This window comes from Acanthopagrus latus, chromosome 22 (genome assembly GCF_904848185.1).
Source record: "Acanthopagrus latus isolate v.2019 chromosome 22, fAcaLat1.1, whole genome shotgun sequence".
In the NCBI taxonomy this organism is placed as follows: Eukaryota; Metazoa; Chordata; class Actinopteri; order Spariformes; family Sparidae; genus Acanthopagrus; species Acanthopagrus latus.
Genome location: NC_051060.1, coordinates 18,694,476 through 18,711,190, shown reverse-complemented (window position 1 = coordinate 18,711,190; position 16,715 = coordinate 18,694,476). Strand labels below are relative to the sequence as shown.

Genomic DNA, 16,715 nt, shown 5'->3' with positions numbered 1-16,715 from the left:
AGCTAAGTGAAACACCCCCAAATAATCATAAGCCACACACCTATCAACTATATTAGGGTTTGTAGTGTTTGAGAACAGAACACAGAAGTAGAAAGGATGCTTTCAAAACTTTATATCACATTCATCTTTACAGATTTGTATCATATGTACAATAAATGACCACTGTCTTTGTAATTTACAAAACATTTTCATCGTCATTTTATGTCAGCAATGTAAGAATTTTTTCTCTTTGAAAATAAAGGCAAAAATAGAAACACATAAACTCAGATAATTAATGAAAAATGCAATTGAAAAACATAACAAAAACAAGAATAGATAACAAGGACTTAAAAATAAACAAACCAAAATACCTTACATAAGTATAGCAAAATAACATATTAAAAAGCATGTTTCAGAGTCAAGAAGTCCTCAAATTCTTACAAAATGAAAAACAGACAAGTGGCTTGTAAGCAGACCACTGGATAAAAAGACACATATTAAAAGAAGCTAAAATACTTTTCAACTGTGGCACCTAGACCCTCAAAGCACAATACTGACTGGCCTTTGCATTAAGACACTTTTTGAGCTTTGAACCCACACCTCCATCGGGTACAAAGCAAGCTTTTTGAAGAAAAAAGTCCTGCAGCTTTAAAAAGAAAAAAAAAATTAAAAAAAAAAATACAAAAAAAACCCTTTCTTCCAACACAAAATGTAATGAAAGTAATCAATCAAAGCTTTTGTCATTTAGCTGTACCAACAAAAGCAGTGCAACAAAAATGAAATTATGCTTCTCCGGGAACACACATAATATATAAATATAAAAGAAATTAGAACTAAATCTAAAACTATGACTATGATGCTCATGAAGTGCAGTAGTGCACAAACTCCACATCAGCAGTTCAGCAATCAAACAGCTTGTGGAAGGAAGCTGTCAGATTTGAGCTGTTCTTGGACAGCTAAAAGCATCAGTTTAGTATGAAACACGCTTGTCTCTTGCAAACTGTAATTTACAGTTAGGAAATGACCACTGTCTTTATAATTAACAAGTAAGCAATTTTTTCACTTTGAAAATAAAAAATAGAAACAAATAAACTCAGAAAGATAATGAAAAATGAATGGAAAAGCATAACAAAAACACAAAAACAGAGAACAAAGACTTAAAAATAAACAATCCAAAATATCTTAAGTATAACACAATAAAGAAACAAGCCTGTTTCTTGCAAACTGCAATTTAAATTTAGGATCTCATTTCTGTTCAATGCCCACTTCTCCTTCGGTGTTTGACACAACCTCATATTGGTAGGAGTCAACGGGCATATTTTCATGCTCTTCTTTAATCGATGTACTTGCTTGGCCTTGACCTGTGTTCATCAGGGTGTATCCCTGGGACGCTGCTGCTTCAACTGGAACTACATACATCACACCAGCCGGGACTGATACTGTTTTTATGTGACTCCCAGTGCTTGGAGATACAGCTAGCATAGCATGTCCTTCACATCCTTGTGGCTCAGTCAGGACATAATAGTGAAGACCCTTGTTTTGTGATTCTGGACACATAGTTGTTACTGTATATCCAAGCGATCCTGCAGGCTCACCTGGGACTGAACGCAGCACATCCCCTGTGTCTGACTCCATTTTGACTTCAACATTGTGCGAATAATATGTCTTGTCAGTATCCAGTTCTGGTTTCACATAACCATGATGTGGATTGTTTTCCTCCTTCATCTGTGTGTTCGCCTGACTCTGATTCATCTGCACATTCATCTTCCAAGGATCTATATGGGTCCCTGTGGCATCTTCATAGTACCAGTGTTCCTCTTCAGTTCTGACATCACCAAAGAAATGTATGTGATTGACATCTGAATGGTATTGTACTTGGTGTACACAACTATCTTCATGCTGTGTCTTGTCTGATTCTTTCTTGGAATACCTTCTTGGTTTCCTTTCCACAGAACTGTTAGAAGATTTGGGAGGAAACACAAATGGCAATTTGAAGATCATGTCAAGCTTTTCTCGTTTTTTGAGATATTGCTTGTAATTTGCTTGGACTATGGATGCAGTAGTGATGGAAAATTCCCAGCGCCTGTCATGTTGTGAGCTCAGATCAAAGTTATAGTCAAGGATGTCAAACACCTCGCCTGGATAATAGCATCCTCGTTTTTGAGTTACAAATTTATGTATCTCCACAGCTACACCTCTGGTCAATAGCTGCAAGTCCAGTTTTTCTTTCTCTCCTGATTTTGATGTCACGTCTAGATCCAACCCTATCTCTGTGCAAACAGGATAAGGGTTGACTGTGCCCCGTTGACATCTCTTTGCTTTCAAAACACTTGTATTGGGACTTGGAGGTGTGGCTGTTTCTTCCTTTGTTTGTAGTGCCAGCTTTCTTTTACGGATGGTTTCTTTCCTTTCACTTCCCTTCATGGCAGATTCTCGTGTCATTTTGCCTACATATCCAGGTTCTCTGTGAGATACTGGGTGAATGACAAAAACTTTGTCGAACCAGGCAAGCTCACCATCGTTTAGAGCCTTTGCTTTGCTGAACATCCTTACGAGCTCTGCATCTCGCTCCGGCATGCTAATGTTGAAGTTGTGTTCAACAAGTGCAGGAATGATTGTATTTTTTATGCCACTCAGTCTTCTGGCAAAGTTGGCCACTTCCAGTATCATTCCTCGTGTCAACACGTGTGTGTCCAGCTTATCTCTTGGTTGGTCTTTGTTGACAAACAGACTCAAACCTACTTCCTTGCAGCGAGAGTAACTGTCTATTAATTCCTCCTCTGCTTTTGAGAGGGTGGGGGACAAATCCATTGCAGGCTTTTGGACCATGAAGTTTGCATCAGGAGCAACAAGAAGGTTTGTCCTGAAATGTGGACTAGCATGTTTCATGTGAGCAGGGTCAGATACATCCGCAAGAAGCTTGTTACGTCGGTCTTGGTAGCATTTTGGGCAGTACACTGTTTTCTCAAAAAGAGGTCGAATGCAGGTCATATCAGGGAGTTCAAAACACAGTTTTTTCAATCCAGCACGGCAAGTTCCTTTCATTATTGTAATTTTTTCCATAATTTGCTTTGCAAATGCACTACGATACAGCTCATTTTTGAAATTGAGATTGAAATTATACTCCAGTATCTCTGTGATGAAATGCTTTGTGGCTGATTTCAGTGCTGTGGACAAAGCGTTAAATTCAACCATGATGCCATTGGTCAGTAACTTGGGATCAAGATTTTGTTTGACTCCAGACCCTACATTGAAATCAATGCCCAACTTCTTACATCTCGAGTAAGAATAAAGTGGGCAATGTTCTTCATGAGGTATTGAGAGAATTTTCTGAATGTGATGAGCCCGCAATTTCCACAGCTTTAAACTGAGCTCATTTTTGGGTTCCGAGTCAGCGGAACTGCCTTCAGTTTGGTCTGTGATTGCTGCCTGGGAAGAATCAGCACCACATGCATCTGAAGTGGGCTTGCTCTGGCAATCCAGTTTCTCCACTGTTGAGATATATGTTCTTGTGCCCTTTATTTTGTAGGTTTTCACACAGGTTGATAAATTCAGTTGCTCTATTGTAGCAGGAATTTGTTCAACAATATTCCTGGCCAGGTCAGAATCTCCACTTTGCCAGTCGAGATCAAAGTTGTGTCTGAGAATGTCAAGACAAATTTGCTCAAATGTTCCACACAACTTCTCTGCAAAGTTCATCACTTCAGTCATTGCTCCATTGGTCAATTTGTTGATCTCCAGTTTTTTGTGTGGTTGAGGATTATTTGCATGTAGCCTCAGACCTATTTCCTTGCACCAGGGATAAAGACCCACACTCTGCTGTGAAACAGTTTCAGCATTCTCCATTCTCGATATGCAGCTCGCACTCTGATTTGCCATATTAACTGATAGCACAACCCCAGGAAGTTCAAAAACCTCACTTGACAATTTGATAGCATCTCTGTGACTTCTCAGCTGTCTTACTCTATCCATCACTTCAAATGCAAAATCATTTCGATGTTCAAAGCTTTGACTGTGCAGGCCAAGGTCAAAGTTGTTCTCAAGAATCTCCAAAATAAAATCCTTTTGGGATGAATTAATTGCCAAGGCAAATTCAGCAATTTCAAGCAGAACATGATTACTCAAAAAGTCAACACCAATGTTTTGCTTCGGGCCAAATCCAACATTGAATTCAAGGCCCACTTTTTTGGACTTCCTGAATGGACAAAATTCTTCGTTTAGTGCAGAGAGAATTTGTTCCACTCGGTTAGAACGAAATTTCCACATCATCTCTGTTTCCACATCCTCTTGTTCCAGTTCACATTCCTTTGGTGCATTTTCTGCTGCCATTGTTTTCTCTTCATTTCTGCAAAGCCCTAAAATATCAGGTTGACCTGCAATTGTTGGGCTTATTTTTGAGTTCACAGTTCCAGATTCTGCTGGGATTTTAGAACTCAGAGAACAACTTTGGGGTTTTGGTAAATGATCATCACTGTCAGTATTTCCTGAACCTCTGACGTCGTCTTCATCTAGATCAGACTCTTCGAGAGGACAAGTGTAGGAGTTCTCTGGTCTAATTTCCTTTTGTTCCAAGTCTGTTTCAAGAGGGTAAGTTCTTCTACTTTTCTTATTTTGTCTCATCTGTACACACCTTTCTGAAGCCTTGGGATCAAACACAAATGGTAATGTGAAGACCTCGTCTGCTCTGCCTGGTTCTTCACAATATCGCTCGGCAATAATTTGGAATTTGGATGCTGTAGCTATGGAAAATTCCCAGCGCCTGTAATGTTGTGAGCTGAGATCAAAGTTACAGTCAAGGATGTCAAAGACAGTGCGTTGGTAATGTCCAACTTTCTTACTGGCAAATTTATGTATCTCCAAAACCACTGCTGTGGTCAATAGTTTTAACGGAAGTTTTTCTTTCTTTCTTGATTTTGATGTCACGTCTAGATCCAAGCCTATTTCTGTGCAAATGGGGTAACAGTGTTCTGTACTCTGAGGAATATGACTTAGATTTGCATCTCTTTCCTCTTTTGCTTGCGGTGCCAGTAGTTGTTTTTTGAGAGGTTCCTTCCAGTCAATGCCCTGCCTGACACATTTCTGTTTTGTTTTATCTTTGTATCTAGGTAGTCTGAGAAAAACTGAATGAAAATCAAAAACGTCATTGAACCAGGTACGCTCTTCATCATCCTGTGACGTGTCTTTGCAGAAGATCTCTGCCAGACTTTTGTTCAGGCCCTGCTTGTCAATGTTGAAGTTGTGGTCCAGGACATCATTGATTATCTTATTTTTCGTTCCACACAAGTTTCCAGAAAAATTAACCACTTCCGCCATGATACCGCGTGTCAACACATTTGTGTCAAGTTTAGCTTTTGGTTGGTCTTTGTTCACACAAAGGTCCAGACCTATTTCCTTGCAGCAAGGGGAACTGTCCATTATTGTCTCCTCTGTAGTTGAGAAGGTAGAGGTCGACAGATCCTTTGCAGGCTTGTGCATGTGACCTGAGTTAGATCCATCCTTATGAAGCTGACGTGCTTCATAGCATTTAGGGCAATATGTCATTTTCTCAGCAGCATTTTGAACGCAGGTCATGTCAGGGAGTTCAAAAGGCATATTTCTCTGTTGGAGAGTGCTGGAATGTTTATGTATCAATAAACAATTGTTATGAGTTTGCTGTGCAAAGGCAGTGCGGGACAGCTCATTATTCAAATTAAGATTAAAATTATACTCCAGTATCTCTGTCACAAAATGCTTTCTGGCTGATACCAGTGCTGTGGCAAAAGTGTTTAACTCAACCATGATGCCATTGGTCAGTAAAGTGGGATCAAGATTTTGTTTTACTCCATATCCTACATCGAAGTCAATGCCCAACTTCTTACATCTCCAATAAGAATAAAGTGGGCAATGTTCTTCATGAGGTGTTGAGAGGACTTGCTGAATTTGATTGACCCGCAATTTCCACAGCTTTAAATTGAGCTCAGTTTCCTGGTCACTGTCACCAGAAGCGTCCAGTTTTTGGTCCATGATTGCGGCACTTGAAGACGCATCACTGAATGCATCTAAATCTGGGTTGTTTTGGCAATCCAGTTTCTCCATTGTCAACACATCTTTTCTTGGGCCCTTTATCAACCTGCCGAATTTTACAAAGGTCGTCAGATTCCTGTGCTCAATCATAGCAGGAATTCTTGCAAGAATATTCCTGGCCAAGTCAGAATCTCCACTCAAATCAACATCAAAGTTGTGTGTGAGGATGTCAAGACAAATCTGCTCAAATGTTCCACACAACTTTTCTGCAAAGTCTGTCACTTCAGTAATTGCTCCATTGGTCAGTCTGCTGAACTCCAAGTTTTTGTGAGGTTGACGACTGTTTACATGTAGCTTCAGACCTATTTCCTTACACCAGGGATACAGATCAACACTTTTGGGTGAGATTTCTTCTTTAGATTCAGCATGTGAATCAGAAGGGAATGAGGGAGAAATGGCACTGCCAACACTGTGATTTCCCACTTTTTCTGATGCCATGGGACCAGGAAGTTCGAAAACCTCATCTGAGAATCTGACTGCATCTTCGCAACTTCTCAACTGTCTAACTCTTTTCATAAGTTCGCATGCAAAAATATTCCTATGGTGTTTACTCTGGAGGCCAAGGTCAAAGTTGTACTCAAGAATCTCCATGATGAAATCCTTCTGGGATGAATTGATTGCCAAGGCGAATTTAGCAATTTCAAGCAGGACAGAATTCTTAAGGGAGTCAACCTTCATGTTTTGCTTTGGGCCAAATCCAACATTGAATTCAAGGCCAATTCTCTTGGAAAAGGTGAATGGTCCGAAATGTTTGTTCAGTCCAGAGAGGATTTGTTCTATTTGGTTGGAGCGCAATTTCCACAAATTATTCTCAGTTCCTATTTCATTTTCTTCCACTTCATATTTGTTTAACACATTTCTTGGAGCATGTGTCTGTTCTTCATTGTCATAAAACACTTTTTTATCAAGCTGACATGAATATGGTGGGTACTTGCCAGTGTTTTTTAAGCCTGTGACTTCGTCTGAGTCAAGATCACACTCTTCTAAAGGACAAGTGTAGTAGTTCTTCATTTCCTCTTGTTCCATGTCTGTTTCATGAGGTACATTTGTTGAAGCCTGTATGTGTGCTTCATCTTCAGAAATCCACCTGCTGTGACCAGGCTGACTCCCAAGTTTGGAGTTGTCATTTGAGTTTACAGTTGGTAAGCTGAACAGGTCATCAGATGAGATGTCTTTCTTATTTTGTGTATTTTCTCCAAACTTTTGTGAAGCATTTGAATCAAACACAAATGGTAATGTGAAGACCTCTTGTTGCTCAGTTTTGCAATACTGCTTGACCATGGATTGGACTTCTGATGCTGTAGCCATGGAAAATTCCCAGCGCCTGTAATACTGTGAGCTTAGATCAAAGTTATAGTCAAGGATGTCAAAGACAGTTCGCGGGTAATGAAGTCCTGCTTGATGAGTTGCAAATGTATGTATCTCCATCATTACAGCTCTGGTCAATAGCTTCAAGTCCAGTTTTTCTTTCTGTCTTGATTTAGATGTCACATCTAGATCCAAACCTATTACAGTACAAATGGGGTAAGAGCCTTCTGTACAACGCAGGTTTGTCTTTGATTTTCCACTACTTCCATCGGTACTTGGAAATCTATAACCTTCCTTTGTTTGCAGTGCCAACTTTCTTTTTTTTATAGCTTCCTTCCATTCACTTGGGTGGATATCAGATTCCCGTTTCAGTTTACTTACATGTCCAGGTTGTCTGATAGGATATGGATTAAAAACAAACACTTCATTAAGCCATGCAAGATCAACAACTTTTTCGGCCTTCCACCTGGTAAGAACCATTGTAGGATCGAGGTCTTGACAATGCTTGCCAATATCGAAGTTGTGTCTGATGAGTGCATAAATCATCTTATATTTTGTTCCACACAATTTTTGGGCAAAATTAGCCACTTCGAACATGACCTTGAATGTCAACACATTAGTGTCAAGCTTATCCTTTGGTTGGTCTCTGTCTACAAACAGGTTCAAACCTATTTTCTTGCAGCAAGGGTAGTTGTCCATTATTTTCTCTTCGACTGTTGAGAAGGTAAAAGACGAATCCTTTGCCAGATTTTGAGCAGTGCAGTTTGAATGAGCAGAGACTGTGTTAGTCATGGTGTTCTGTCTGTATTGATAACATCTGGGGCAATATTTTGGAGGTTCTTGTATGCATGTCATGTCAGGGAGCTCAAAGGGGAATTGACTATGAGATCTCTTGAAGGATCTTTTATGCAATTTCTTTGCCTTTATTTTGATCATAGTTTGCCCTGCAAAGTCAGTGCGACATGCCTCATTTTTCAAATTGAGATTGAAATTATAGTCCAGTATCTCTGTGACAAAATGCTTTCTTGCTGATTGCAGTTCTGTGGCAAAGTTGTTTAATTCAACTATGATGCCATTGGTCAATAATTTGGAATCAAGATTTTGTTTTTCTCCAGATCCTACATTAAAGTCAATGCCCAACTTCTTACATCTGGAGTAAGAATAAAATGGGCAATGTTCTTCATGAGGTGTTGAGAGGATCTGCTTAATATGATTGGCCCGCAATTTCCATAGTTTTAAGTCAAGCTCATTTTGTTGTTCATTGTCAAGAGAACTGCCTTCATTTTGGTCTATGATTGGGGCACTTGAAGAACTAGAACCACAAACATCTAAATCTGGTTGGTTCTGGTAATCCAGTGTCTCCAGTAGTGAACCATCTTTTTTTGTCGTGTAGCCTTTTTTGCAGGATAACAGTTGACTTTGCTCTATTAAAGCAGGAATTTGTGTGAGAATATTCCTGGCAAGATCAGAATCTTCATTTTGCAAATCAAGATCAAAGTTGTGTCTGAGGATGTCAAGACAAATCTGCTCAAATGTTCCACACAACTTTTCTGCAAAGTCTGTCACTTCAGTTATTGCTCCATTGGTCAGTCTGTTGAACTCCAACTTCTTGTGTGGTTGACGACTGTTTACATGTAGCTTCAGACCTATTTCCTTGCACCAGGGATAAAGACCCACACTCTGGCATGATATATGCTTGCTGGTTTCAGCATCTGAATCAGGAAGACACACTGCAGCATCACACTTCTCTATACTGCCAAGTTCAGGAATGACACTGCCCATGTGTATTGATACCAGGCCAGGCAGTTCAAAAACCTCATTTGAGACTTTGATTGCATCTTTATTAGTTTTCAGCTGTCTTACTCTGTCCATAATTTCACATGCAAAAATATTCCTATGGTGCTTACTCTGCAAGCCAAGGTCAAAGTTGTACTCAAGAATCTCCATGATGAAATCCTGCTGGGATGCATTAATTGCCAAGGCAAATTTGGCAATTTCAAGCAAAATAGCATTAGTCAGGGAGTCACCACTGATGTTTTGCTTTGGGCCAAATCCAACATTGAATTCAAGTCCGGCTCTCTTGGATCTGAAGAATGTCTTGAACTCTTTGTTGCTAGCAGAGAGGATTTGTTCTATGCGGTTGGCACGCAGCTTCCACATGTTCTCTGTTTCGATTTCCTCTTGTGCCATGTCACAGATATTTTGTGCATTTTTTGTAGTTTGTGTCTGTTCTTCACCTCCACAAAGACCTTTTCTATCTTCAGGGTGACTTGTCAGTTGTGGGTTCATTTCAAAGTTTGCAGCTGGTGAGCTGGATGAAAGCTCAGTGGAAGTGAGAGAAGATGGATAACTTATCAGCAAACTTGGTTCTGATATTCTAGGGGGGTCAGAGCATGTTGGGCTTTGTAAGTGATTGCCATTGCCAGTGTTTGCTGAATCTATGACTTCTGAGTTTAGACCAAACTCTTCTAGAGGACAAATGTGGTCATCCCATCTTCCCATTTTCTCTTGTTCCATGTCACTTTCAGTTTCGTCATTCCATGGAATCTGTGTTTGATCTTCACCTCCATAAAGTCCACATTCATCAGCTTGATGAACAGTTGGTAGAGTGGCTGAGATGTCAGTAGTGGTGGTGAAAGGTACACAAATGACATGACAACTTGATTCTGATTTTCTCAGAATTTCAGAGCTTGTTGATTCTTTAAAGTGCTCCTGATTGCCAGTGTTTTCAAGGGTTCCTTGAGGTTCAACTGGGACCAAATATCTGACCTCCCCAGCAACGGACTCTGTTTTGACATCATAATGTCGAGAAAATTCTTCCTCAGTGTATGGTTCTGGTTTCACATCACCATAATATGGATCGTTCTCCTCGTCTTTAATGTGAATGTTTCTCTGAAGAGGACTTCCACAACCTACACTCACCTGACCAGAATTTTCCTGCATATTCAGCCTCCAAGGATCCATTGAAGCCTTTGTGTTCTCATCATGGGACCATGGTTCATTATATGTTACGACACCCCTGAGAAAGTTAACGGAACCGACACTTGAATGGTATTCAACTTGGTGCACACCACTACCCTCATTTCTTGTCTCATTGGGTTCTTCCTGTGAACACTGTTTACTCTTCTCTTTCTGTCTTCTGCTCTTAGGAGGAAACACAAATGGTAATTTGAAGACCTTGTCAGCTTTGACTGATTTATTACGGTATCGCCTGACTAAGGCTTGGACTTGAGATGCGATAGCTATGGTAAATTCCCAGCGCCTGTGATGTTGTGAGCTAAGGTCAAAGTTATAGTCAAGAATGTCAAACACAGTGCCTGGGAAATAGTGTTTTATTTTATTAGATGCAAATTTATTTATCTCCACAACTACGGCCGTGGTCAACAGATTCAAGTCAAGTTTTTCTTTCTCCCCTGACTTTGATGTCACGTCAAGATCCAAACCTATCTCTGTACAAACAGGATAACAGTATGCCAGGTTTTGACGAACTTTCTTTGATTCTACAACCCTTGCATTATGACTTGGTAGTGTGTTTCTTTCCTCTTTTGTTTGCAGTGCCAACTTTCTTTTCTTGATAGTTTCCTTCCATTCACTTCCCTGCATGAGAGAGTCACGTTTCACTTTACCTTCATATCTGGTTGCTTTGGGGATAACTGGATGGGTGACAAAAACTTTGTCGAACCAGGCAAGCCCACCATCTTTTTGTAAAGTCGATGTGTAGAACTGCTCTGCAAGATTATGTTGTTTGCTCTGCTTCCTAATGTTGAAGTTGTGCTCAAGGAGATCATTAATTACCTTATTTTTGGTTCCACTCAATTTTCTGGTAAAACTAAGCACTTCCATCATGATCCCACGGGTCAACACATTGTTGCAAAGTTTATCCCTTGGTTGGTGTTTGTTCACACACAGGTCCAATCCTATTTTCTTGCAGCGAGGGTAACTGTCCATCATTGTCTCCTCTGTCGTTGATGGAGCTTTTGAAGGGTTTTGTGCGGTGCAGTTCCCATCAGTAGAGACTGTGTGAGTCATGGGATGTGGACCAGGAATAAGCAGGGGACCAGTGTCAGATTCATGCTGATGAAGCTTCTGATTTCGAGCTTGGTAGCATTTGGGGCAAAACCTGGTTTTGTTATATATAGGTTCCTGTACGCTCCTTGTGTCAGGGAGTTCAAAAGGCATATTCAATCGAGGACCACCCTTTTTTTTATTAGCTTGGCACATTTGTGTGACTTTTTCCATAGTTTTCTGTGTGAAGGCAGTGCGACACAGCTCATTTTTCAAATTAAGATTAAAATTATACTCCAGTATGTCTGTGATGAAATACCTTTTGGCTGACACCAGTGCAATGGCAAAAGTGCTCAATTCAACCATGATGCCATTGGTCAATAACTTGGGGTCAAGATTCCGTTTTACTCCAGATCCTACATTGAAGTCAATGCCCAAATTCTTACATCTCCTGTAAGAATAAAGTGGGCAGTGTTCTTCATGAGGTATTGAGAGGACTTGCTGAATTTGATTGGCCCGCAATTTCCACAACATTAAATTGAGCTCAGTTTCCTGGTCACTGTCACCAGAAGTATCCATTTTCTGGTCCATGGTTGTGGCACCTGAAGAATCATCACTGACTGCATCCAGCTCATGTTGGTATTCAGTGTCAACAACTCTGCCTTCACTTTGGTCCATCATTGTGGCACTTGAAGAACCAGAACCACATTCTTCAAAGGTTGGGTCGCTCTGGCAATCCAGCATCTCTAGTAGTGAAACATATTTGGCCAGTTTTTTCTTGTAGGCTTTTGAGTAAGATGATAGATTAGTTTGCTCTATTACAACAGGAATTTGTGCAAGGATATTCCTGGCAAGGTCAGAATCTCCATTCTGTGAGTCAAGATCGAAGTTGTGTCTGAGGATGTCAAGACATATCTGCTCAAATGTTCCACACAACTTCTCGGCAAAGTTCATCACTTCAGTCATAGCTCCATTGGTAAATGTGTTGCTCTTCAATTTTTTGTGTGGTTGACAACTGTTTACATGTAGCTTTAGACCTATTTCCTTGCACCAGGGATACAGATCAACAGTCCGCTGTGAAATGTGCTCTTCAGATTTAGCACATGAATCAGGAAGACACACAGGTGAAACATCACACTTCTCCATTGACGATATGCTGCCCAGTTCAGGAATGACACTGCTCACATTCTGATTTACCACATATATTGATGACACTGGAACAGGAAGTTCAAAAATGTCATTTGAGAGTTTGACTGCATCTTCGCAACTTGACAGCTGCTTCGCTCTATCCATAACTTCACATGCAAAAGTACTTCTATGATGTTCACTCGGTAGGCCTAGGTCGAAGTTGTAGTCAAGAATCTCCATGATGAAATCCTGCTGGGATGAATTAATTGCCAAAGCGAATTTAGCAATTTCAAGCAGAACAGCACTTTTCAAAGAGTCAACACTCATGTTTTGCTTCGGGCCAAATCCAACATTGAACTCGAGGCCAAGTTTCCTGGACCAGTTGAATTTACGTAACTGTTTATTTAGTGCAGAGATTATTTGTTCCACACGGTTAGCACGCAATTTCCACATGTTCTTTGTTTCCATTTCCTCATGTTCCATGTCACATTCCTTTAGTCCATTTCCTGAAGTCTGTGTTTTCTCTTCATTTCTGGAAAGCTCTTTTTTAATGCGTGTGATGTCAGCATCAGTGAGGAAAGGCACACAAACACGCAGAAAACGTGATTCTGTTTCTCTTTGGATTTCAGAGCTTAGAGAACAACTTTCTGGGTTTTGGAAGTGATTGCCATTTACAGTATTTCCTGAGTCTGTGACTTGTGACTGGTCAAATTCCAAATCAGACACTCCCTGAGGAGAAGTGTCACTTTTCTCTGTTCCCATTTTCTGTTGTTCCATGTCACATTTGCTTGCTACGTTTTGTTCAGTATGTGTTTGCTCGTCACCTGCACATTGCTGTCTTTTGTCATGTTCACTAGAAAACAGTGGGTTCTTATGTGAGTCATCAGTTTGTGTATTTGATGAGGTAGTCTCATGTTTACCCAGACAACTTGGTTCTGATTCTCCTGGGATGTCAGAGTTTGGTGGGTCTTGTAATCGCTCCTGACTGCCTGCGTCCATCTTCAGTCGTCTTCAAAGAGCTTTTCTCAGTCTCCTTAGTCTTCCTTTCCTGTATTTAGTTCATACGAAAAAAGAAAGGAAAAGAAATAACTCATTTCTCATTGAACAAAAATGACATTTTGCACTTGTATCTTTTCATCAATGAGAATTTGCAGGTTTGTCTTTTCCTTGTTGTTTTTGAATGAATTTTGGATTTTAGACTGCTGATTAAAAACAGATTACTTCAGGACTTTGTTTACTTGCAATGGCCATCTGACAATGTGTCTGATGTCTTCTTGGCTAAATGACTGGTCATTCTAGAAAACACAAATAATCTAGGTTGGAATAAAGTGAAATGCTTTTTAATGAGATGAGAAATAGTAATACCCCCAGCAGTAATAATGCTCTGGGCTTAAATGTTTTTGGTTTGTCTTGGTACTACTCCATACTTAATTCCTTTGTAATCAATCTAAAAATAGTTTTACCAACCAAAATGATGTTAACCTTGCTCCACACAGGTTTGCCTTAATATGCAGCAGGGAACTTCTCGTGTATACACATATTTCAACATTTTAAACTTGTACTTGCCTAGCAGGTGTTCTAATGGGTGTTCACTTAAAATGCTGCAGTATACTTAACATTTTGTAAAAGTAAAAATCTGGGAAATTGCACATCATAAATGACCCCATAAAGGATGATTTCACCTTGCTACATACCTCGTGGTACATGACTTATGTTAAGTGAAAGTTCCTCAAACATGTCCAGCCAACACTGTGGTCTAGTCAGACATCCTCACATCGGCGATGGGACAGTGATGGTACAGTGCAGCCCTGAATAGTTACAAAGTTAAAGGGTTGTTAAGCCATTTACCATTTAGCAGATGCTTATGTCCAAAGCAATTTACAGTTATTCATAAACTGATGGCGGTGGCTGCCATGCAAGGTGCTGACCAGCACACCAGGAGCAGTTTTGGGGTTCAGTATCTTGCCCAAGGACACTTCGACATGCAAACCCTCTGATAACAAGACACTGGCTCTTCCCCTGAGCCACAGCTGCCAGTGCCATGCATGCAGCACTTGCAAGGCTCTCCAGAATTTCATGTTTTAAACTAAAATGCTGGCCATATTTTGCAAACTGCCCCTTTAAAGTGGAAACTTTAGTAACTAAAACTTTAAATGAAAGTTGAGGAGTAAAAAGTACAATATTTGCCTCTGAGATGTAGTGGAGAAGAGATGTTGAAAATGTGGAAATATTAAAGTTTATCAAAAGCTCTTAAAAATTGTATTTAGGTGCTTGTGTAATTTATGAAGTGTAGGCCTAATTTTAATTAGGACTACATAATTCATCAAAATATTTTTGATAATGCAATTATGGCCAAATTCAGTATAAAAAAAATGCAGAATCTGCATCTCTGTTTAAAATCTGTAACCAATCCACTGTGTATTCGTTAAAATAACAACAACAAACACCACATACTGGATACCTTAATGACAAATACTCCTGAACACAACCTCACTGAATGATACCACGATAACTTACACTGCCCACTGCAAGCTGGAAGAAATGAAGGAAAGAGCTGTCTTTGTGTCGATGGTTCAGCCCCACTCAGAAATCAAACCACACTTTTCCTGGGGTCCATCAGGTTGATTGGAAACAGACCAGAAGACACAAACAAAACAAAAAAGTCAGAAACGAAAAAGAAACGGGGAAAGTATTATAATTACCAGCGCATTGGTTAATTAGTCAAGTGCAAGTTTGCAATTCATGTCTAATAATTAACTTTATTTGAATTATTGACATTAAAGCATTTTCTTCTGGGGCACCAACTGGCTCAGTTGGCAAAGAGGGCGTCCCATGTACAGAGGCTTTGTCCTGGCTGAGACGGACTGGGTTTGAGTCCCAGCCTGGGGCTCATTGCTGCATGTCAAACCCCCACATCCTGTTTCCTATCATCTCTGAAGCTGTACTATCAATAAAGCTGTAATAAGTCTGACAAAAACAACCTCCTCTGAGACTATGGCCAGGGCCAACGTGGTCTTGCGTGAAACAGAGGTCCATATATTTGACTCATTAAAACACGGTCTCGACGTGACTGCAGGTCTGTTTTCAGAATGGCAAATGAATGAATCAGAGCAAAGACTGAATGTAGTGGTAAGAGGCTGCATCAATCCAAGTTATCATTTGTTGCAGCAAGAAAGGCAGAGGATGATTAGGCAAAGAGGGGGAAAGGTGAGAATTATAATAAGCTAAGAGAATGAGAAAAATAGTGAACTAGCCTACAGATGCAACAGATAGCCAACAGAGATGCTAACCTGCAGGCCAGGCTAAAAAACTGAAAGGACATGCACTGTTCAGTCACAGTATGAATCATCCATCAGTGGTATTATTTGGATGGATAAGTAATAATAAGACAAAACACTTTATGTATACAGTTACAGATCATCTTAGTTGTAGTTTTTTGTGAGGCAGCAACACCACACACACACTCAAATAATTCAGTTATAGTCTTATATATATCTAGTTTACAATTACAGCAACACACTCATACAAAGACACACACTAAACAGTTTTGCCTTTATTTTTTTCCGGCAGGGGGTTGTCTGCCGAATGTTGACCTCGGTATTTCAAAAATCCTGGCTACGGCCCTGACTGTGGCATATTAAATCTCTCTAATCAAACTCCTTCAACATGGCTGTCTTTAACATCACGTAACTTTTCCATCCTGTGTCGCAGCGCCGCAGACAATACATCAATCAGTTCCCGAGCAACTTCTCAACTCATATATGTGACTTTAATTTGTCTATCTTCCATATTGGCGCACACAGACGTTATTTTGGCAACAACGCGACGTGGCCATGATGAGACCCGAAGTCCACCCGCCTTCTTCCTCATGGAAAAAACACACGTCGTTTGTCACAAGATAAAACAATGGAAATAAGACGCAACACACACGTACACGTACCTTATGCGAGCAGAACAATCAGGGAACCAGTCTTCTTACTTGCAAGAAAGATGTGTGGTTTCTTGAACGTTAAATCGAGGTTGTAAAATTTCAGATGTAGAAGAAAAGACGCCACGCTTCCACCGGAAGTGTCGACGGATGACGGTTAGGTGGTTGGGGCCTTCAAAATAAAAGTGGTGTCAGCTTAAGTGCCCTCAAGATTTTATTGAAATACAATATTTTCATAGGATTAGATCAGTGATAGCTTTGTTTCTCACAACCAGTCTTTAACCTGTAGCCTCTTATATATCCT

At 40.1% G+C, this 16,715-nt stretch overlaps 1 protein-coding gene across 1 annotated transcript; it reads right to left on the bottom strand.

The window, feature by feature from the left end:
- Positions 1–97: 97 nt before the first annotated feature.
- LOC119012874 lies at positions 98–16,570 on the bottom strand. The gene is made up of 4 exons (XM_037087070.1): positions 16,424–16,570; positions 15,001–15,089; positions 14,178–14,291; positions 98–13,531 (listed from the first exon to the last, which is right to left on the bottom strand). The coding sequence occupies exon 4, from the start codon at positions 13,480–13,482 to the stop codon at positions 1,225–1,227; it is 12,258 nt and encodes a 4,085-aa protein (XP_036942965.1). The 5' UTR covers positions 13,483–13,531; positions 14,178–14,291; positions 15,001–15,089; positions 16,424–16,570; the 3' UTR covers positions 98–1,224.
- Between the last annotated feature and the right edge of the window lie 145 nt (positions 16,571–16,715).